Source organism: Oncorhynchus masou, chromosome 29 (assembly GCF_036934945.1).
Source record: "Oncorhynchus masou masou isolate Uvic2021 chromosome 29, UVic_Omas_1.1, whole genome shotgun sequence".
Lineage (NCBI taxonomy): Eukaryota > Metazoa > Chordata > Actinopteri > Salmoniformes > Salmonidae > Oncorhynchus > Oncorhynchus masou.
Genome location: NC_088240.1, coordinates 36321915 through 36344350, shown reverse-complemented (window position 1 = coordinate 36344350; position 22436 = coordinate 36321915). Strand labels below are relative to the sequence as shown.

Here is a 22436-nt window from a genome sequence, read left to right as displayed (position 1 = left end):
ATGCCTCAAAGTGGCTGGGAAGAAAAAGACCAAGATGTATACAGGTTGTCTCTCATCTAAAGCAATATGGCATTTGGATGGGAGCCCTTTGTGCCTTTAGTGGAGCTAAGGACATCAAGGTTTTAGCCCCAAATAGTCCCTGTGGACTTTTTGGTTTTATGATGCAAATGCCCAGGACACAATGTCGGAAGCAAAACAAAAGTGTATATTATAGGGAACCTTTGTCATCACTACATTGCCAGTGACTGATCAATGTAAGAACCCTGGAGTGGACTACACAGGGGTTCACAAACCTGCTTACGATCCCGGGGCGAACCCAAATCTGCTTTGACCCTGAGCCTGTGTGTGCCTACTGTTCCTTCAAAGAATCAACCTGGCTGCTTAAAAAGAGAAGCTTCCTCTTCACATTGTCTGCCTGCAGATGAATCAGGCGCATGTGAAACTAACCACTGGCACAAAATCTAGGCAGTAAATGAATGGTCTTGTAATTACTGTTCCTCGTAGTAATTATCACCGGGCACAATTTATGGATTTCATTATTGATTTGACTTGACCCTCGGCAGAGAGCGCTTAATTTGGAGACACTCTGGGCTGTCTGATGCCTTATAACAGCTCTGTGGGACTGTAGGGAAGCTGAGCTCTATGGACGTGGCTGTCACTGGCGTCTTTAGCCAGGGACGTCCCACCGGATCATTCAATGTGCTGTGCGAGGGTGCAGCTAACCCTAACCCTTTGGTGTGGCCAGTCGGTTGGGGTGGTGCTCTGCACGGGTATCGACTTCTGCCTCCCATAAAAAGCAACGGCGGTGGAAACCAAAAGGAGCGTTCATAATGACCCAGCATTAATCCTGACGCAACCGTTTAGAGCTTTGAAGTCTTTGATTTGTGAAGAAGGCCCCTGTTCCACCGTATCACTACCCCTCCCTCTCATGCTCCATAGATTAACAGATTATTTAACTCATTAAGCAAACATTATCTCAACGCCCAAATACAGACTGCTTGCCGTAGAAAACTGATAAGTATATCCCCTTTTGCAGAAGCATCGAATAACACTGCAGCAGCATGTGCTGCTGTCTGCACAGTAACAGCTCCAGCTGCATGGCAGTAATGTATTGCTGATTATGGAGAGGAGAGTCTACTTTGTCAAAATGTGATCAATAATCCCCATAAATGTCTCATGTGCTCTGCATTAAGAACAGGCTGAATAAGCAACATGTGAGGGCCCTGTGTGAATGTAGCCTCTCCACTTGCTGTGGCCATCAAATCATGAGATCACCTGAGACAGCCCCTGTCACAGCCCCCTCACACAGGATGCGCTGACAGGACACATGCCCTCCAATTGATCACACTGTCATTCAAGCTGCAATGCTCTGCTTAAACACGCACATATGCTCACTGTGTGTGTGTGTGTGTGTGTGTGTGTGTGTGTGTGTGTGTGTGTGTGTGTGTGTGTGTGTGTGTGTGTGTGTGTGTGTGTGTGTGTGTGTGTGTGTGTGTGTGTGTGTGTGTGTGTGTGTGTGTGTGTGCGTGCGTGTGTGTTTATTTAAGCAGAGCATGGCAGCTTGAATGACAGTGTGATCACAAACAAATACCTACAGTCCATATGCATCAGAAATATATTCATAACGCAGCAACTAGATGCTGTGCGGTTGATTTTTTTTTCTTCAAACGGTTGACCTCCATGTTATAGCCCAAAACCTTTTGAAAACATATCCCAGTCTCAGGAATGGCCACTTGTTTTGTCACTTTGGCATGTCAGACACCATCGCTATAATAGGTTTACCTTGAGAGATGTGACATTCAGGGGAAACAATGAGCCATCTGCAGGAACACTGTTATTTTAGTCTATTGAAAAGCGAGAGGTTTTTTCTTTCTTTCAATGACATGGTTATTATCCTGGTCACTTAATCTCCTCAAATAAGATTGATTCCCCTTTTCAAGCAGTGTTAGAGTGGCTCTGTTGGAAAGATCCAGGCCATGGGAACCATAGTCAAGGTTCCAATGCATCCTCACAATTCCTTCATTTGCTAGAGGTCACAGCTACTATGGGTGCTCCCTTGACATACTGATGGCCGAACATACAAAGGCTCCTTCATTGTTAGAACTGGTTGAGAAGAGCAGAAATACCTCCACAATTCATGCCCGGAAAATATATGGTTTTGTGTGTGTCATATAAATGCAACTTTTCTTTATGTAGGACAATCTGGTGCATCTTGATAGACATGTGGATGACAGTAAAGAGATGACCTTGCTCTAGTTCTGTGATGTTATTGTTTTACACACAGTGGAGGTGACAATTACATAGGAGCTGTTTTTGTTCTTCCTTTCATTCACATTTCATTCAGCGTTTGCCAAGTGACACTGGCAGGACAAAATCCATTTGCAAATCCATTACATGTATCATAATACATGTTGTAAAATAGCTCTTGAAATGTGCGCTGGGTATTTTGAGTAATCATTAATCATGAATTTATATGCCTTAATTTGTGATCTATGCATGTACAGTTGTATAACATTTATGTATCGGTCCTCATTGCTTCCAATACCCTGAGTCACATCCACACATCTTAAGTCAGAATAGTATGGCTTTAACTGTGGCGCCACATCCCCTCAAGGCTCTATTTTCAGGCCCACAGTAACATCAGCAAAACTGTTAATAAAAGTCAAAGGTTGAACAAGATAGATGTACTTTCAACCTTTACATAGAAGTGCCAACGTTGTCTCTGCTTGCCTTTGAGCTTGTGTACAATGTCACAGATGAACAAGGCATTCACTCTCTTTCGCAGAAGGACGATGGCACAATATGAAGGACCAAATAGCATGTCAGTGCGCTGCTACAGGTTCAAGGAGATAGGATCACTTTTTGTGTGCCAAACGGCCTCAATTCTGCCTCCACAGAAAAGGGGAGAGAGACTAAAAGAGGACTGAGAAAGAAGAGCCTTTGTGGGGGCTAAGGGAGAGGGTGGATGAAAAATTGCCTGGGTGAATCAGTTTCCCTCTGATCCCAACTGGAACTATAAATGTATCTGAGAGATGAGCTATCTATCTATGGCGCAGCTGCTTTCTTCCCTGTGTGCCTGTGATGAGTTAGCAGGACCTGGTGATAAAGCTGATGGAGGGGGTGCTATCAGGTGGCAGGGTGGGTAATTACAACTCTCTATTTGGGCTGTGTAGCGATGCCGGGCTCGATAAGGAGGGAATAATGAGGAAAAGGGGGCAGCGATAATGCACCCGCTAAATGGTGGGAAATAGTGTATCATGGCAAAAGTCATCTTGATGCCTGCAGGGATACAAGTGTCTTCTTTGGGATTTAAACCATAGGACTCAGCAAGAGAGAAAATGTTGTTTTTTTTTAAAAGCTAAACGTGTGCCCTGTGGGAGGTTGCCGGGATATCTGCGTTGAGGAAATCTGACTTTTTGACAAAAGGCTCTGAAGGTCGCTCTATAATGATTCAGGAGGTCTGTTTAGCCGCCGCTGTTATTTAGTTTTGCCTCGAGGTGTGGCGATATCCCTCAATGGAAGATTATATGTAATGCACTGGCACGACTTGGTGTTCTTATCAACCTTGTGATTTCCTTGTCCTCCCTCCTCTACAGCTCTTCTTGTTCCATAATGTGCTTTCAAACGTTTGGCATTATTTGTTGTATCTGCCAATTCTCAGGTCCAAAAAGATTGAATTGACAAGCACCCCTCCTCCCCCCCTTCCCCAGCCCCCAACAACCCCACATCAATTCAGCTTCTTGCTGAGTGAAGCAGGTAAGTTCCAGTACCACTGCTGTATCACTGCTAGACAAACGGCTTCTACAATACGGTAGAATGCAACATTCTTCAAGGTAGAGGCCCCTTTACTTGGTTTACTTTCTTTACTGTTGCTTTGGTTAATGCTCTGCTTTATGAGAAGATCATTTTTATTCATTAAATCGTCTTGATATGCATAATATTTAGGTTTTGGTGGGGTAAATGTGTTGGTTCTTTGCCACAGTAATTCACAGTAGAACAAAGACACTAAAGTCTGCCCTGAGGAGCAATAAAGACTGTATGATTAGAATAATTACAGAGCTGGAGAAGTCATTTGGCACATAGTGAATGTTTTAAGAACACATCATGCAAAATAGGTCACATTAAAAAAATTTTTTATCCACAACAAAATATTAACTTTGCTCACATTAATTATGTATTTATTCCAAGCTCAATATGGCTCATTACAAGTAATGCAGGAGACCTTATTGTTGATTTGCCAAACCTGACATTACGTACCCTGACACTTGAGAACATTTACTAGGTATTGTATAAACACAGAACACACAAGACAAAATTACTTCTAATCTAAATGCATACATCTTTAAATAGTAATCAATTGGATTTTACACATGACTGAACTGTTTAAACCATTATCTCTATCTCAAAAGCTGACTAGGTATTAAGATAAGATTCTGAAGCAAACAGTATTTAATGGATGACAAATTGAGTTTCAATAGTGTCTGGCTCAGGAGATCATGCAGAGAACATTTTATCCTCTATGTTTAATTAGATTACATTGAAACTAAACAGCTTTCACTGCTCTGGCGTTTTTTCTTTTGAAATGTAAAGAATTCTGTCCTAATTTCTAATAGCTTTTTGTCATTGTACCCTAATTCTCAAAACACAGTATTGCTCAAAGCAGATACACAAAATGGGCTATGTGAGGTAAGCTGGCTGATCTCTCGTACAATTATAGAGAAGAGAATATTGAGCCTGTTTCATTTCAACCTTATCCACAATATATCTCAATACCATCTCAACGATGCAAACAAAACTGTTTAATTAAAAGAAATAAAAAATGATGTGCTCATGCTTTACTGTACATTGACAAGCAGCTTTAAAAACAGGAAAAAATAAGGATGGTTTGAATTATTTTAAAGAAAAACACATAAAACAACATGAATACCAGAACATGACCACCTGACTACCTCCCTATTGATCTAATTGGTATAGATCTACATAGAGATGGCCTTACTCTCTTCCTTGCTTTCAGGAAGGAGATGATACAGTAGGGTGAAAGGAAGAAGGCAGTGCTGTGATCATCCAAGCTGAAAGAAAAGGACCACCACATCAGCTACATGATCTGGACCCCTCCCTCTCCACATCTCCAACCCTAACCATGATAATGACCGCACTTTCATGTTGGAGTAAATATGGTCGAGTCCTGTGGTTTGAAGGGGTTGACAGTAGCTGGCTGTTGTTTACCCCAGATCAGTTTACTGTGTAAAAGAAAAGATGTCTGATACCAGGAGGACAAGTCATCTGCTCTCTAACAATTTCCTCTGTGGAAATGATTTGGATCTCTTCCCTCTCTGCTTTGGAGAATGACAGTAAACAACAGGGTGCAGCTATGCCCTGGTAGTGTAATTATCAGTGAAAGGAAAATGAAGAGATAAACTCCACATCATCTAAGTGTCTTTGTAGATGGGGTTCTATATGTCAACTGCAAGATCATAGGGTAATGTCCTTGTCAACTATGTAATATAGCACACTGCATATTACATGCAAAGCTATAAAGATTGTTCTGCAAATAAAACAACCAACTTGTGCTCCTATCTGCAAATTCTCTCACCTCTCACCCATTTCAGACTGTATGATGGCTAGAGCTTTGGAGTGAACTGTGCGCGATCTCTCCATAAAAATGTCCCCATGTGCTTGTTGTGCTGTCTGCCTTCCATTTGCATGCAATTTTTCTTTTCAGCCTTATCACCAGACAGTATGCTGTGAGGTGGGAGTGCTCTGCTCCCTTCGTTTCAGAGGATGGACCCAGGCTTTATCACAAGGTAATTCTCCCACTCTCACTAGCCCATCTTGAATTATTTCACTGCTATTCCCATTCTAACCCAGGCCCCGGGAGAAGGAAACGAAACAGAAAAAGCTTTAAAAAACACTAATTTACATCAATTTATTAGATCTTAATTACACATGTTTGCCAAGCTGGAAAATAGTGTTACTGTGTCATTAAATAGAAAAGGAAATAAATGAATCATTGACAATCTGCTAAATCAAATAGGGGTGAGGTTCAGGTGTGGAAATACTAATTGAATTGAAGGTTTATTCAGCAAGCCCTTATCATTTATAAGAACTATGGGCATTTTCAGTTAAGTCAATCTCTGGGTGCACACTATAATCTCCTGGTCATGCTTCAGCAACAGGCTATTATGATTCAGTAATTATACACAGTATTAAATACTGATGAGTTCAGAATTAAATGTGTGTTTTATTTCCCCCCCAACAAATTGCAATAGTGGGGGAGTAACGTTTATAAGGTTCATGATTATGAGAGGATGAAAAACATAACTTTGTGTGCTCAATGGACTGTACGCTTACACACTTACTATCTACAGATGATAACTTTTCCCTTAACTTATTCATATAATTCATAGCTATTTGCGTGTTTGTGTCATAAAATGAGATGCTCTTCAGAATGATTCGCGCGGTTCACTGCTAGAATGTTATCTAAGGCAATGACAGCCCCACAATAGGAGCACACCACAGTGTTGAGAGACGCGCATACTTTCAGTCAAGGCAGCAGCTTGTCTCTCTCAGAAGCGTCATCGCGCACTTGTCAATCAGCGGACGGTCCTTTTGACGCGCATCATCTCCACCTGATCATCAGGTTTCCTCCAGGTTGAGACAATGGGCGGTCTTTCAGTGCCGAGGGCACTATTTCCCGGACACAATGATACAACATTATTCTCGCTCGTTTAGGCTTATTAAATTTGAAAACGTATATCACACCAACTGAGAGAAAACGACAGCAGTCAATGGAGCTGTATTCCCCTTCTAAATAGCGCATCCTATTGAGTTCATCCAATGTCATTCAATCACAACTTTTTTTCTTCCTTAATTGTTATCATGCATGATTTATAGCACATTATCTCAACGTATCGCATCAACCCCTCTCCTTGTATTACTGTTGATTTCAACACTGTAATGGCTCATGGGATGTGCTGGACATGAGAGTTTTCATGAGAATTAATTGAAATTGATGATAAGACTTTATGTAGGACACAATTTATATGCAACAATAATAATCATGATAATGATACTACCACTACTACTAATAATAATACAAATAATAATAAAGAAATAACAGGAGGAATAAGATTTAATATTGCCACTGTTCAGTATCTTACCAGCTGAGGTGTCAAATTTCGACTCAGCCTACAAGTGCAAATCATTCTTGAAAGACGACTTTATATTTAATTCAATTTGGCATTAATTCATACACTATATCAAATAAAACGCACTGACTATAAATCGGCATTGTAAATTGTTTGATGCAGCCTTATTTTCACTTTCATTTTAATAATTATGCACAACAGAGAAGGTACGGTAACAAACCACTTAAACATACAATTTACTCAACGAGTCTTTCAGATAACTGTAATTGCTTAGTTGAATATTCGACAACCTAATTTCGGTTGTCGATTCGCCGCCCTTGGGAAAGTCTTTTGAAGTGAAAGTGAAAAGGAGAATTCAGGAAAAATAATTAATTTCACCAAGCACGTTTAGAGACACTCTACCCTCCTCTGTATTTAGGCATATTTATGACAAAATGCTTTTGCACAATATCCGAAAATTAAAGAAGACATTCTTTACCACGTTATCTTGCGTCTAGACGTATAACATTTCTGTAATGTTTGTGCCATTCATGGAGCATGGGACAGGCAGTAGCCCACCATTCATGAAGAGATTAAATGACAATATAGGCTACTGTAGTTGTAAGAGCCATTGCATCGTAGACTGTAACAGTAGGTTATTTAGATCAAATAACAAGTAAAGACAAAAGTTATTTAGAAATAATATAGTGTGCAGTCGGGGAAGAGGGTGAGTGAGAGAAGCAAGAGAGTAGAGCCTATTCACGTTTCCATCACCACCGCTCTTTCCCCTGTCAATGAGCGTCTTATGCAATCAATTGTTTTAAAACAAACCTTTTATTTGATTTATGGAAACCTCATGCACTTAGTCATCTGAAACGTACTGTATATCTTGGAATACGTTTTCAACGTGCTTGGTGAAATACTAAAGCTAGGCCAAGACAACACTTCTCAGGAACCGTTCACTTTGGTTGCAAGTCATGTATATGTACCTGAATATGTCTAACTATACTAAAATGAATACTTACAAAAACAAAAAAGTTTGCATTAGTAATAATAATTACACATTTATTATAATGTAATAATATATCGTGATAAATTATCCTTATGATAATATGGATCAATTATCCTTATGATAATATGCTTTAAATACCTGTACGATTAACTTAACTATAAAGGGCGTATAGGATATCCTACAGCCAAATATATGGTGATGCATTTTCCTCCGAGTCCCTGGTCCTCCTCGCGCTCAGGGTGGGATTAGAAGAGCGCTGTGTGTGTTTAGACGTACTGCGCATGCTCCTGTGGCACTTTCACTACCTGCCTCTGAAAACCTTATTTCACATGGAGCAGCCCGGAGTTATCAACCATTTGCGTAAACGCTGGATTCAAGTGCTGAGTGGCGGTTAACAGTCTCTGGCGATAGCAGCAAAACAAGATAAGAACTGCAGCTCTAGATATATTGCCTTCTGTCTTCGATGCTATATTGTCCTCGCCGGATATCAACATGCATCAGAAAACCTAACTTTTATAGAGTTTCTCATCAGTACGCTGCGCATTGCTCTTTTCAAAACGGATATCTTACTACGGTGTGATGAAGCACTGATATTTTACGTAAGTAAAGGAAATATACTTTTTGAAACATTTTATATCACACTAATGTATTTCTGCGAAATATATTTAATTGGATTACTTAGTTTTATTATATATGTAGGCCTATGTAACTTTTTACCGTGTGTTAGTTAGGCAAACTGAGACTATACTGTCACTAAATATTAGAAAGAGACTTGACATATTGTCTGTGATATTTACCTTTTCAGACCAAAAGTATTTTGTACCAACATGTCTAAACCAATGGATCACGTAAAACGCCCGATGAATGCCTTCATGGTTTGGTCCAGAGCGCAGAGAAGAAAAATGGCTCAGGAGAACCCAAAAATGCACAACTCCGAGATCAGCAAAAGATTGGGAGCGGAGTGGAAACTTCTCACTGAGTCAGAGAAAAGGCCATTCATTGACGAAGCTAAACGACTGAGAGCCATGCACATGAAGGAACACCCTGACTATAAATACAGACCAAGGCGGAAGCCAAAGACTCTGATGAAAAAAGACAAGTTTGCCTTCCCAGTGCCCTACAATCTTGGAGAGCACGACGCGCTTAAAGTTAGCGGTCTATCTCATGGAGCACTTCACGAGTCCCTATTAGGGAACCCAGACAAGGCAGCAGCGGCAGCGGCGGCCGCAGCAGCGAGAGTCTTCTTCAACCCGTCCATGACCACGAACCCCTATTCATTTTTTGACCTTGGGTCGAAGATGTCAGAGCTTTCCTCTCCATCGTTTCCTTACCCATCTCTGGGGTACCCTGGTGGCACGGCTTTCTCTGGAACTGGTAGTGTTGGTGGAACACACACTCACACTCACTCTCATCCAGCCCCGGGCAACCCAGGCTACATGATCCCCTGTAACTGTACGGGCTGGCCCTCTGCGGGTCTTCAGCCACCGCTAGCCTACATCCTGCTGCCTGGCATGGGCAAACCTCAACTTGACTACCCTGCATATGCAGCGGCATTATGATAGCCTATATTGGATTTAGGAGACGTTTAAATGTGAAGAAAAAAATATTCATGCAAGAGTTTATTATGCATGCACAAACTTGTACATGTGATGAAGTGCTCGTTGTCTCAGATATCACATGTGTATGTATATTGATTAATGCCTTTATCGAAGGTAATTCTTATATAGCGAACTCTCTAAACTAATATTCATACATCTCCGGGCAAATCCCAGAGGGACAGAACAAAAGGATGGCAGAAATACTGAACTGGGGAGGAAAGGGTAGGAGATCTATTTGCCCGTGTCAATGTGAATACTCATTTGAAAGGTACCATGTTTGATTTATATCTGTTGCAAATGCACCTGCTTGACTTGTTGTTATCAAGTAGGCCTAGTTTACTGCATCCCACAACAAATCAGATATAGGTAAACATGAACTGGCCATCATTTTCTTCATATATTGTACCTGATAATTCAATATTGTTTAAAGAGTCTAATCACTGGCTATTATGATTTATATTGTTGGTCAAGAAGGAATGATAATTGTTTGTCCGTCTGGCTTTCTTGTTTCAATCAGAATGACATAAGCCTGTAAATGTGTACAGATAAATGATGCTAATAGTTAATTTGCCATTAGGCTAGTGCTTGAGATAGGGCCTGGAACTGACTGGGTTGTTTGATTAGAAATCCAGTGTATATTTTGAGTTTTTAAACACTGTTTTATAGATGTCTGTACTATTTATTGTTTAGTGGAATGATTATGGTGACCCTGTCGATTGAACAGAGGACATACCTTGTCCTGTAACATTTGCACAGTAAATAGGAAGTGCTTATATAATGTAATTTATTTTAAAGAATGTCGAGCCCAAAAGTTTTTTAATTCGACTACAATCGTTCGCCTTTCTGTCAACATTGGCAAGACACAAAATTATCACTGATCATTTTTGATTCTTGAGACTTGTGCATTTACGTGCATAAGGAGCATCATTCGTTTTTACTAACTCTTAATGAAGTTGTCTGTTTTGTGTTTTATTTAACACCACTTACATGTACTTTAAACTCTTAAATGCTATTCTTTTCATTTGTTGAACAAAGGATTATAATAAAGCGTATGCGGACAAACAGAAAGAATCGCTGTAGTTCTTGTTGAATTGCTAACAAGATTTTTATCTGAATTGCCCTGATGTGGTCAGTCCAGGTGAAGTGTAAGGTATCCTCCAAAGGCCGCTTTTGTTCGTGTTTTGAATAGCATTACTCGGAAATCTAAATCAGCCCATTGTAATCAAGAGCCAAAACCTGATTTATCACAATTTTAATCGTGAATAGGAAGGAAGATACAACTGAGTGCGTTTCTTTTAAGCCCTCTATTCCCAGTAAAAAAAAGTGAGCTCTTCGGGCCTGTAGAACAGGCATCTCTTTGAGGTATAAAACAGGGCCTGAATTAGATCTAAGTGCCAGCGTCCAATTACAAAACACAACTAATAGCATTGTATTTTTCTTATTCAATGAAAATACTTCAATATGCTTAGCTATGGCACAGTTTATCACATCTGTTGTGTGTGTGCGTGTGTGCGTGTGTCGGGAATATCTGAATTTATGCTCATTATGACATGTAATACATTGGGCATGTTATTCAAGCAAACTACCCCTCATAGATAACATTAAGAAGTTAATTCATATGGATCAGCGCGATTATGCAAAACTAATTTAGACTGTCCAGGGATAATTATCTCCGACACGCTTAATTAAACCCTTTCACCACTCTGGGTTCTCTATTGTAATACTCCGATCACTTCTCTCCACGGAACTTCCTACGTTGCCCTGGAAATAACGCGCAATTGAGCTTGTTTCATGCAGTATAAAATAGAAAAATAACAAACATTTATCCTCAGAATTATTTCTGCACATTTGAATTCTTTACCAGGGACTTTTATTTGTATCTTTGGTCCCCATACTGACACCAATATTTTATAACTTGCTGTTTGGCCTTGTTAGATAATAGGCCTGGACATTAATAGACGAGAGTATGGGCTATTGTGTGATTTTATTTCGAAAACAGAAAGGATATGTCTTTTGATTGTTTTCTTGAAAGGTAGGCAAGCACTTTATCGTTTTTGGTTTGAAAGAAGATATTTTGAAAGGGCAGCCAACAGTTTGCTGACCAAAACGCCTGAGAAGGTCGCCAGGTTGATAAAAGAGCGCGCATTACCAGCTCAGTCACCATTTCCCTCTCTTTCTTTGCCCTTTTATTATATTTTACTTAAGGAAAGGGGGAAGAAACCCTGAAAGAACTTTTTCTTCACTGGGAGCGTTTAGACGGTCGAGGAGGTTTTGTCTGGGAACAAAACGTGGGTTGGGAGGTTTTTGTGAGAGTGTTGTTTGTTGAAGTGGAGCTCAGCAAAAAGCGGCTGCTTTCCCTCATTGTGATGAAAGCAATCAGTGGTATTTGGAAAACTGTTAGCATTGTGCACTTCTCTGTGTCCATTGTGGAGGATTTCTTTTCACAAGGTTTTTTTCAACCGATCCAGCTGGCCGGAGTGAATAGCACTGCAATGTGTACACGCTTTGTCCCTCCAAGCCCTTCAAGTAGCCCACTTTGAATGGAGTGAGTTGACACTGCATGACAGTGAAACAACACAATAAAAAATACATGAGCACATGAATAGAAGCAGGAGCATAAATAAATAAAATGGGTGGCCAAAACTGGATAAACTGAATGACAAAATGGTGAAAGGGGAGCAAAATATATATTTAACACGCCAGATTAGCATTAGAATGCAATCTACAAGGCAGAACAATTGATGAATAGGTTACCCGACCAAGAAAGAAATGGACTAAATGCCTTTTGAATAGATATGCTTTTTCTCCATGGAAGAAAAGTGGACTCAATGGGAAAGGTGGAGATGCAACTATGCAAATAACTAGGGGGAAACTTTTTTTCCCCAGAAAATGTTTTTCCAGAGTTGATTCCAAGATAGGCAAGTCATAGAATTACAGACTTTCAGGACTGAACTCCCTGAATGTGAGTGCCAGTGTTGAAAAGGCCTAAAATCCTTTAAACAATCATGCTCATAAACAAGATTGGATTTCAATATAATTTAATTTAGAAAAAAAATTCTTAAAACTAAATGCACGAGACTGACTGAGGAGCTTCATCAAATCCCTCAATCACAGCTCAAAAGTGTATTTCATGTCTCTGATTACTTCAGCATAACCAAACTCAGTCTCATATCCAAAACCATGGCCGCAAAAACACCATCTGTCATGCAGGCTCACACTTGTAGAATCCAGAATGGCTGCGGTGGTATGTCTGTTATGTGACAGTCCAAAAACATATTGAAGGGTGTACAGCATAAATCAAGCTTTGACCATATATTTTTTAAATGGTATAATGTATGAAGTGTACTGAGGGCAGTGTTTGAGATGGTCATCTAAGTCTGTCAAATTCATCCCATGGGGAATGAAGGGTTTTACTTTGACCCTGCTGAGGTGAATATAGCCAACAGATCATCATGGAAGGAAACGGATGTCTGCAGTTGATTATGCTGTTACACTTTTCGTCCAGACTTACATATACCAGTATAATTCTATTCAGGTCTGAAACTAAATATTTTAATACCCTTCTGTAAATAAACTGTATGATTCTGATATAAATTAGAAATACAGAATATTGGGCTCTAACGAAGACAAGCGTCAAACTCATTCCATGGAGGAGGCCCGAGAGTCTAGGGGTTTTCACTCCTTCCTTGTACTTGACTGATCAATAAGGTCACTGATTAGTTAGGAACTCCCCTCACCTGGGTGTCTAGGTCTTAATTGGACACAACATTAAAAGGAAATAATGAAAACGAGCATACACTCGGCCCTCCATGGAATGAGTTTGACACCCGTGCTCTAAGTGAACAGTGGTCAAGCAGCCACGTGGCAATACAAGCTTTCTGTCTCGATGTAATTGGCAGATGGTCACTATCGTGTAGATAAGGGAAATTAAAATGGAACTAGGGCCTTCAATCAGATCAAGCATTAACCAGAAGTGGAACTGCGTCGGGGCTGTCATATCGTTGTGCAGCTGCTCTTGTGACCATTGTGTCGAAGCCACACCCATCCCACCTGCGTTAGAAGTTCAGAACGAGAAAGTGTAGGTTATATATATATAATATATATAATGACTCTCAAATTTAAAATCATTAAACAAAATAATGAGGATTTCTATTTGCCCTTGCTCAGGCATAGGGTTGCAAAATTCTGGAAACGTTCAATAAATTTCACTGGTTTTCCTGAATTCCCGAAATCCCAGCTGTAGGATTCCGGGAAGCAGGACATCCGAAATCCCTCAACCATGATTTCTGGAAAACCAGGGAATGCATTGAAAGTTCCCTGAACTTTGCAACCCCCGCTCAAATAAAATATAAGTGTATTGGTCATGTATACAGTTTTGCATATGTTATTGCAGATATAGTGAAATGTGTATGTTTCTAGCTCCAACAGTGCAGCAAAATCTGGCAATACAATAACAATACACACACAATTCCCACCCATCCCTACCCACCAAAAAGAAAGAACAAGAAATGAAGACATATTGGAACTAGCAATATCGGTGTCCGGAACATAAATAAATAAATATGTGAATGGTGTGTATAGACAGTATGGAGCAACAGTGCCTTCAGAAAGTATTAATACCCCTTGACTTATTCCACATTTTGTTGTGTTACAGCCTGAATTCAAAATGTATTTAATGTTTTTTTATTCGATCACACATATGTACACAATACCCCAAATTTGAGCAAATGTAATGAGAATGAAATGCAGAAATATATCATTTACATAAGTATTCACACCCCTGAGTCAATACATGTTGGAATCACCTTTGGCAGTGCTTACAGCTGTGAGTTTTTCTGCTAAAGTCTCTAAGAGCTTTGCACAATTGGATTGTACAATATTTGCACATTATTATTTTTTAAATTCTTCAAGCTCTGTCAAGTTGGTTGTTAATCATTGCTAAACAGCCATTTTCAAGTCTTACCATAGATTTTCTAGCCCATTTAAGTCAAAACAGTAACTAGGCCCATCGGGAAAATTCAATGTCTTCTTGCTAAGCAACTCATGTATTTTTGGCCTTGTGTTTTAGGTTGTTGTCCTGCTGAACGGTGAATTTGCCTCCCAGTGTCTGTTGGAAACCAGACTGAACCAGGTTTTCCTCTTGGATTTTGCCTGTGCTATTCCATTTCTTTTGATCCTAAAAAAACTACCTAGTCCTTGCCGATGACAAACATTTCCATAACATGATGCAGCCACCACCATGCTTGAAAATATGAAGAGTGGTACTCAGTGATGTGTTGTGTTGGATTTGCCCCAAACATAGCACTTTGTATTCAGGACATACAGTTCATTTCTATGCCACATTTCTTTGCAGTTTTACTTTAGTGTCTTATTGCAAACATGGTGCATGTTTTGGAATATTTTTCTTCTGTACAGGCTTCCTTCTTTTGACTTTGTCATTTAGGTTAGTATTGTGGACTAACTAGAATGTTGTTGATCCATCCTCAGTTTTCTCCTATCACAGCCATTAACCTCTGTAGCTGTTTTAAATTCACCATTGGTCTTATTGTGAAATCCCTGAGCTGTTTCCTTCCTCTCTTGCAACTGAGTTAGGAAGGACGCCTGATCTTTTTATTGTGACTGTGCGTATTGATACACCATCCAAAGTATAATTAATGCTCAAAGGGATATTCAATGTCTGCTTGAGGTAGTAATTCAAAAATCATGTTAAACACTAATTTTATGAAACTACTATTATATATGATGAGCCATTACTAGAATACAGTATATACAGTACCAGTCAAAAGTTTGGACACACCTACTCATTCAAGGGTTTTCTTTATTTTTACTATTTTCTACATTGCAGAATAATATTGATGACATAAAAAATATGAAATAACACATATGGAATCATGTAGCAACCAACAAGTATTTAAAAAAGCAAAGCAAATCTGTCTTGTCTTGATGACAGCTTTGCACACTCTTGGCATTCTCTCAACCAGCTTCATGAGGTATGCTTTTCCAACAGTCTTGAAGGAGTTCCCACATATACAGAGCACTTGTTGGCTGCTTTTCCTTCACTCTGCAGTCCAACTCATACCAACTATCTCAATTGGGTTGAGGTCGGGTGACTGTGTAGGCCAGGTCCTCTGATGCAGCACTCCTTCACTCTCCTTCTTGGTCAAACAGCCCTTATACAGCCTGGAGGTGTGTTTTGGGTCATTGACCTGTTGAACAACAAATGATAGTCCCACTAAGCGCAAAACAGATGGGATGGTGTATCGCTGCAGAATGCTGTGACAGCCATGCTGCTTTAGTGTGTCTTGAATTCTAAATAAATCACTGACAGTGTCACCAGCAAATCACCCCCACACCACCTCCTCCATGCTTCACGGTGGGAACCACACACGTAGAGATCATCCACTTACCTACTCTTCGTCTCACAAAGACACAGCGGTTGGAATCAAAAATCCCAAATTTGGATTCATTAGACCAAAGGACAGATTTCCACTGGTCTAATGTCCATTGCTCGTGTTTCTTGGCCAAAGCAAGTCTCTTCTTATTGGTGTTCTTTAGTGGTTTCTTAGCAGCAATTCGACTATGAAGGCCTGATTCATGCAGTCTCCTCTGAACAGTTGATGTTGAGATGTGTCTGTTACTTGAACTCTGTGAAGCATTTATTTGGGCTGCAATCTGAGGAGCAGTGAACTCTAATGAACTTATCCTCTGCAGCAGAGGTAACTAACTCTGGCTATTCCTTTCCTGTGGCGGTCCTCATGAGAGCCAGTTTCATCATTGCACTTGATGGTTTTTGCGACTGCACTTGAAGAAACTTTCAACAATCTAGACATTTTCCGTATTGACTGACCATCATGTCTTAAAGTAATGATGGACTGTCATTTCTCTTTGCTTATTTGAGCTATTTTTGCCATAATATGGACTTGGTCTTTTACCAAACAGTGCTATCTTCCGTATACCACCCCTACCTTGTCACAACACAACTGATTGGCTCAAATACATTAAGGAAAGACTGTGTGTTGCTGCTTTCCATGATGTCTGTTGTCTGTAGCTTGTGAGGTATGGAAACACTTTGTTGCTTTTATGAATTTTGTCTTGCTGCTTTTTGTCCTATGTTGCTATGTCTGTATGCTATGTCTTGCTTGTCCTATGTTGCTATTATCTATATTGTAATTGTTTTTAATAACCTGCCCAGGGACTGCGGTTGAAAATTAGCCGCTGGCTAAAACCCGGCACTTTTACTGAAATTTGATTAATGTGCACTGTCCCTGTAAAAATAAAATAAACTCAAAATTCCACAAATGTACTTTCAACATGCATACCTGTTAATTGAAATGCATTACAGGTGACTACCCATGAGGCTGATTGAGAGAATGCCAAGAGTGTGCAAAGCTGTCATCATGGCAAAGGGTGGCTACTTTGAAGAATTACAATTATAAAATACATTTAGATTTGTTTAACGCTTTTTTGGTTGCTACATGATTCCATATGTGTTATTTCATAGTGTTGATGTCTTCACTATTATTCTACAATGTAGAAAATATTAATAATAAAGAAAAACCCTGGATTGAGTAGTTGTGTCCAAACTCCACAGTACCAGTCAAAAGTTTAGACACACCTACTCATTCCAGGGTGTTTATTTTAAATATTTTCTACATTGTAGAATAATAGTGTGGACATCCAAACTATGAAATAACACACATGGAATCATTTAGTAACCCCCAAAAATGTTAAACAAATATATTTAATATTTTAGATTCTTTGCCTTGGCATTCTCTCAACCAGCTTCATGGAATGCATTTCAATTAACAGGTGTTAAAAGTTCATTTGTTGAATTTCTTTCCTTAATGCATTTGAGCCTATCAGTTCTGTTGTGACATGGTAGGGGTGGTATACAGTAGATATACCTATCTGGTAAAAGACCAAGTCCTTATTAGGGCAAGAACAGCTCAAATAAGCAAAGATAAATTACAGTCCATCATTAGGTATAAAATATGAAGGTCAGTCAATCTAGAACATTTCAAGAACTTCGAAAGTTCAGTGCAGTTCCAAAAGCCATCAAGCGCCATGATGAAACTGGCTCTCATGAGGACCGCCACAGGAAAGGAAGACCCAGAGTTAGTTACCTCTGCTGCAGAGGATAAGTTCATTACACTTACCAGCCTCTGAAATTGCAGCCCAATAAATGCTTCACAGAGTTCAAGTAACAGACACATCTCAGCATCTGTTCAGAGGAGACTGTGTGAATCAGGCCTTCATGGGCCAAATTGCTGCAAAGAAACCACTACTAAAGGACACCAATAAGAAGAAGAGACTTGCTTTGGCCAAGAAACGTGAACAATGGACATTAGACCAGTGGAAATCTGTCCTTTGGTCTGATGAGTCCAAATTGGAGATTTTAATTCCAACCTCCGTGTCTTTGTGACACAAAGAGTAGGTGAACGGATGATCTACGCATGTGTGGTTCCCACAGTGAAGCATGGAGGAGGAGGTGTGGGGTTGCTTGCTGGTGACACTGTCAGTGATTTATTTAGGCACACTTAACCAGCATGGCTACCACAGCTTTCTGCAGCGATACGCCAACCCATCTGTTTTGCACTTAGTGGGACTATCATTTGTTTTTTCAACAGGACAATGACCCAACACACCTCCAGCCTGTGTAAGGGCTATTTGACCAAGGAGAGTGATGGAATGCTGCATCAGATGACCCGGCCTCCACAATAACCTGACCTCAACCCAATTGAGATGGTTGGGATGAGTTGGACTGCAGAGGGAAGGAAAAGCAGCCAATAAGTGCTCCGCATATGTGGGAACTCCTTCAAGACTGTTGGAAAAGTATTCCAGGTGAAGCTGGTTGAGAGAATGCCAAGAGTATGCAAAGCTGTCATCAAAGCAAAGGGTGGCTACTTTGAAGTATCAAAAATGTATTTAGATTTGTTTAAAACATTTTTGGTTACTAAATTATTCCATATGTGTTATTTCATAATTTTCATGTCTTCACTATTATTCTACAGTGTGGAAAATTATAAAAATAAAGAAAAACCCTTCAATGAGTAGGTGTGTCCAAACTTTTGACTGGTACAGTGTATATATATATATATATATATATATACACACACACACTTATATCGGGACCTTCATGAAATGGGTTCCCATGGATGAGCAGCCACACACAAGCCTAAGATCCCCATGTGCAATTCCAAGCATTGGCTGGAGTGGTGTAAAGCTTACCACCATTGGAGTAGGGAGTAGTAGAAACCCGTTCTCTGGAGTGATGAATCACGCTTCACCATCTGGCAGTCCGACGGACTAATCTTGGTTTGGCGGATGCCAGGAGAACACTACCAAGTTCCAGAAGCAATGCTCTAGCATCTAGTGGTAGCCTTCCCAGAATAGTAGAGGCTGTTTATAGCAGCAAAGGGGGGTTCAACTCCATATTAATACCCATGATTTTGGAATGAGATGTTCGACTAGCACATGTCCATATACTTTTGTTCATGTGGTGTAGGCAGTGAGGTTGCCGTACCAGACTGTGATACAGCTAGAATGCTCTCGGCGGTGCATATGAAGAAGTTCTGGAGATCTTAAGGATCAAGATGGATTTCTTCAGCCTCCAGAGGTTGAAGTGGCACTGATGCACCTTCTTTACCATGCTGTCAGTGTGAAGGAACCATTTCAAGCCCTCGGTGATGTGCATGCTGAGGAACTTGAAGCTTTTGACACTCCTCTGCAGCCCGTCCATGTGGATGGGGGCGTGCCCTGTCTGGTTTCTCTTGTAGTAAACAATCAGCTCCTTTGATTTGTTAAAGTTGGAGGAGAGGTTATTTTCCTGGCACCAGTCTGCCAGGGATCTCACCACCACCCTGTTGGCTGTCTCATTGTTGTTGGTAATCAGGCCTACCACTGTTGTGTTGTCAGCAAACTTGATGATTGAGTTGGAGACGTGCATGACCATGCAGTCATGGGTGACCAGGAAGTACAGATGGGGGCTGAGCACGCACCCATGTGGGGCCCCCGTTTTGAGGATCAGCGTGGCGGGGGTACTGTATTGTTGCCTACCCTCACCACCTGGGGTCTGCCCGTCAGGAAGTCTAGGACCCAGTTGCTCAGGGTGGGTTTCAGACCCAGGGCCCTGAGCTTAGTGATGAGCTTGGAGGGCACTATGGTGTTGAAGGCTGAGCTGTATTCGATGAACAGCATTGTTACACACTGTAGGTATTCCTTTTGTCCAGGTGGGATTGAGCAGTGTTCAGTGCAATGGCAATTGCATAGTCTGTGGATCTGTTGGGGCGGTATGCAAATTGTAGTGAAGTCTAGGGTGTTGGGTAAGGTGGAGATGATACTTAACTCGCCTCTCAAAGCACTTCATGACAAAAGTGAGTGCTACGGGGCGGTCATAGTCATTTAGTTCAGTTACCTGGACACAGGAACAATGGTGAACATCAAGTGTTGTGTTGTTTTCACCTGCTGTGAGAGAAAAAACATATTACCCATGTTTAATTGAATTGGTTATTACATACCTACTCAATGAACACTACATGTGTGTTATTCAGCCCATTGTTTAGTGTGGGTTACTGCTAATGGAGCCATAACAGGTCAAGTAAGCTAGAAAGTCAGCTTTATTTTTCACTGACTATAGGACAACAATTTCTCAGTCATTGAACTGAGGAATAGAGGTCTACAAAGATATCATGTGTTGGCGATTCATGCTGTCTATACCATTATGTCTTGGACCTTGTGGTTAAGTAATGGCTGTGGCAATCTTTGCAGGGAACAACATTTTTGTCATTATCTTGGATGGTAAACCTATGGGGTAAAACAATTCCCCTGTTACTCAAAATTACACAATCACCTTTGGTTAGAGGAGTTGTATTTACGCAGTTTTCTCAGTGTATTTGAAATGACAATCCCTCTTCAGATGAGGGGGGTCACGCAATATCGATGCAGTAAAGCACTGTAATTTCCCGTAGATTACATAAGGCAATATGTCATTCAATAATAGTTAGTCATCTCTGAATTCATTGAATAATCTTGGAAATTGATGTTTAAAGTTGTTTTATTTCCAGTTACAGAATAAATGATCAAAATAAGTCCTAAAACAAATATGTAGTGTACTGTAAAAGACAATGTAGTGCATTAGAGAAAGAAGTCTCATCATTGTCAACATATGCAAATGTTTTTTTTTCTAGTTTCACATTATTTCAAAAAAAAAAAAAAACTTCCATCTGCACTACACTACATCAATTACATATTGAGAGGCAATGTAAAGGGTTCTCTCATAGGATTTCAAGCTTTGGCTGTCTCAGATTTTCATAAACCCCTTCTGATGCACTGATATCATTAGTGTCTGAGTGTTAAAGCCTTTATGTGCCTGTAAGACATTTGTAGAGGGGAGATTAGGCAAATTATCATACATATGTAGCGCTGGTTCAACTCTATGTTGACCTCAGAGGGATATACAGACGTTTCTACATTCCTAATTCGCTCGAGGCTACCCCAAAAGGGCTTGGATTAAAACCTGGCTTCAATGGCTTAGATGGATCACATTTAGCATTTTTTTTCTGAGGTGAATAATAATAAACCATCATCAGGTCTTTGTTGTTTTTTTGTATTTATATACAGTATATACATTATATACATATTATGCATTTACTTGGGGCATGTTTTTTGGGAATCACCTGTATATTCTAATTTAGTATGTGTGGAGTCAGAGAGCTACTGCTATAGGGCACGTTTCTCTCTTAAGAACCTCAAAGAGATCGCTGACTTCTCCAGCTCATTTTAGGCAAATCAAAATGTGAAAAGTTCTCTCCTGAAGCAATCTCTCCATCACCAGGTTGTATCAAGAATGTTTATGAAGGCTATGTGCCGTATTACCTGTAATCTCCAGGGAAGGACCGTCTACATTTCTTGCTTCTCTATGCTCCCAGGAGGTGAAAATGCCAAAAAAATTATCTTGCTTTGCACCTTTTCCACCACACCTCCATGTCTCAAATCAAAGGCTCCAAACCATACATGTCACTATGCCCAAGGTGACCAGAAGAAATGAGAAAATTTCTATATGCAGTACATTCCCATAAACATGCCACATCCTCTGAAGTCTGGCTTCACTTTTAGGAGGTCCAAGTTTGTTTAAAAGTACATAATGCAATGGGTGTATGGACTCTGCTGGGGCTCAGGAAGGCATGCTGCAATTAGGAACTGTTGGGTGAGTTGAAGGTGTCTCTTCATGCCCAGGTGAGAGCATGGTTGAGACCAATGTATTTATCACATTTTCACGAACATTATCCCTGGATATCTCGGAAATATTGGTGAAGTGGTGATTTTGTCTTTTACCAAATAGTACATTTAGGAATCCGTATTATTAAAAGCCACTACAAGATTATACATTGTTAACTATAATAACTGGGTGAAACTCCAACAACTTGACATATGTATGCCTGTACTGTCACTGTGGTACATTTTGTGTTGTTGTTCCAAGAGGAATTTGTCAAACTATTTCCTCGTTCTTGTGTTTGTGGAACATCATGTTTTGGAGTCACTGAGGAATGATATCTGTGATCATCTGTAAGTATTGTTGGCATAACCGTACACAATTATTCAGGGAAGGTTTGTTCAGCCTTTGTGTGATCATCAAATTACTCACCGTTTTCCCCCAGGCCAAGAATTCATCCAAAGAAGTCAAGCAGTTACACAAGATAT

At 40.2% G+C, this 22436-nt stretch overlaps 1 protein-coding gene across 1 annotated transcript; it reads left to right on the top strand.

Moving 5' to 3' along the window:
* The first annotated feature begins 8455 nt into the window (after positions 1-8455).
* LOC135519427 (transcription factor Sox-21-B) lies at positions 8456-10802 on the top strand. Its single transcript, XM_064944642.1, has 2 exons — positions 8456-8738; positions 8945-10802. The coding sequence occupies exon 2, from the start codon at positions 8967-8969 to the stop codon at positions 9696-9698; it is 732 nt and encodes a 243-aa protein (XP_064800714.1). The 5' UTR covers positions 8456-8738; positions 8945-8966; the 3' UTR covers positions 9699-10802.
* The last annotated feature ends 11634 nt before the right edge of the window (positions 10803-22436 follow it).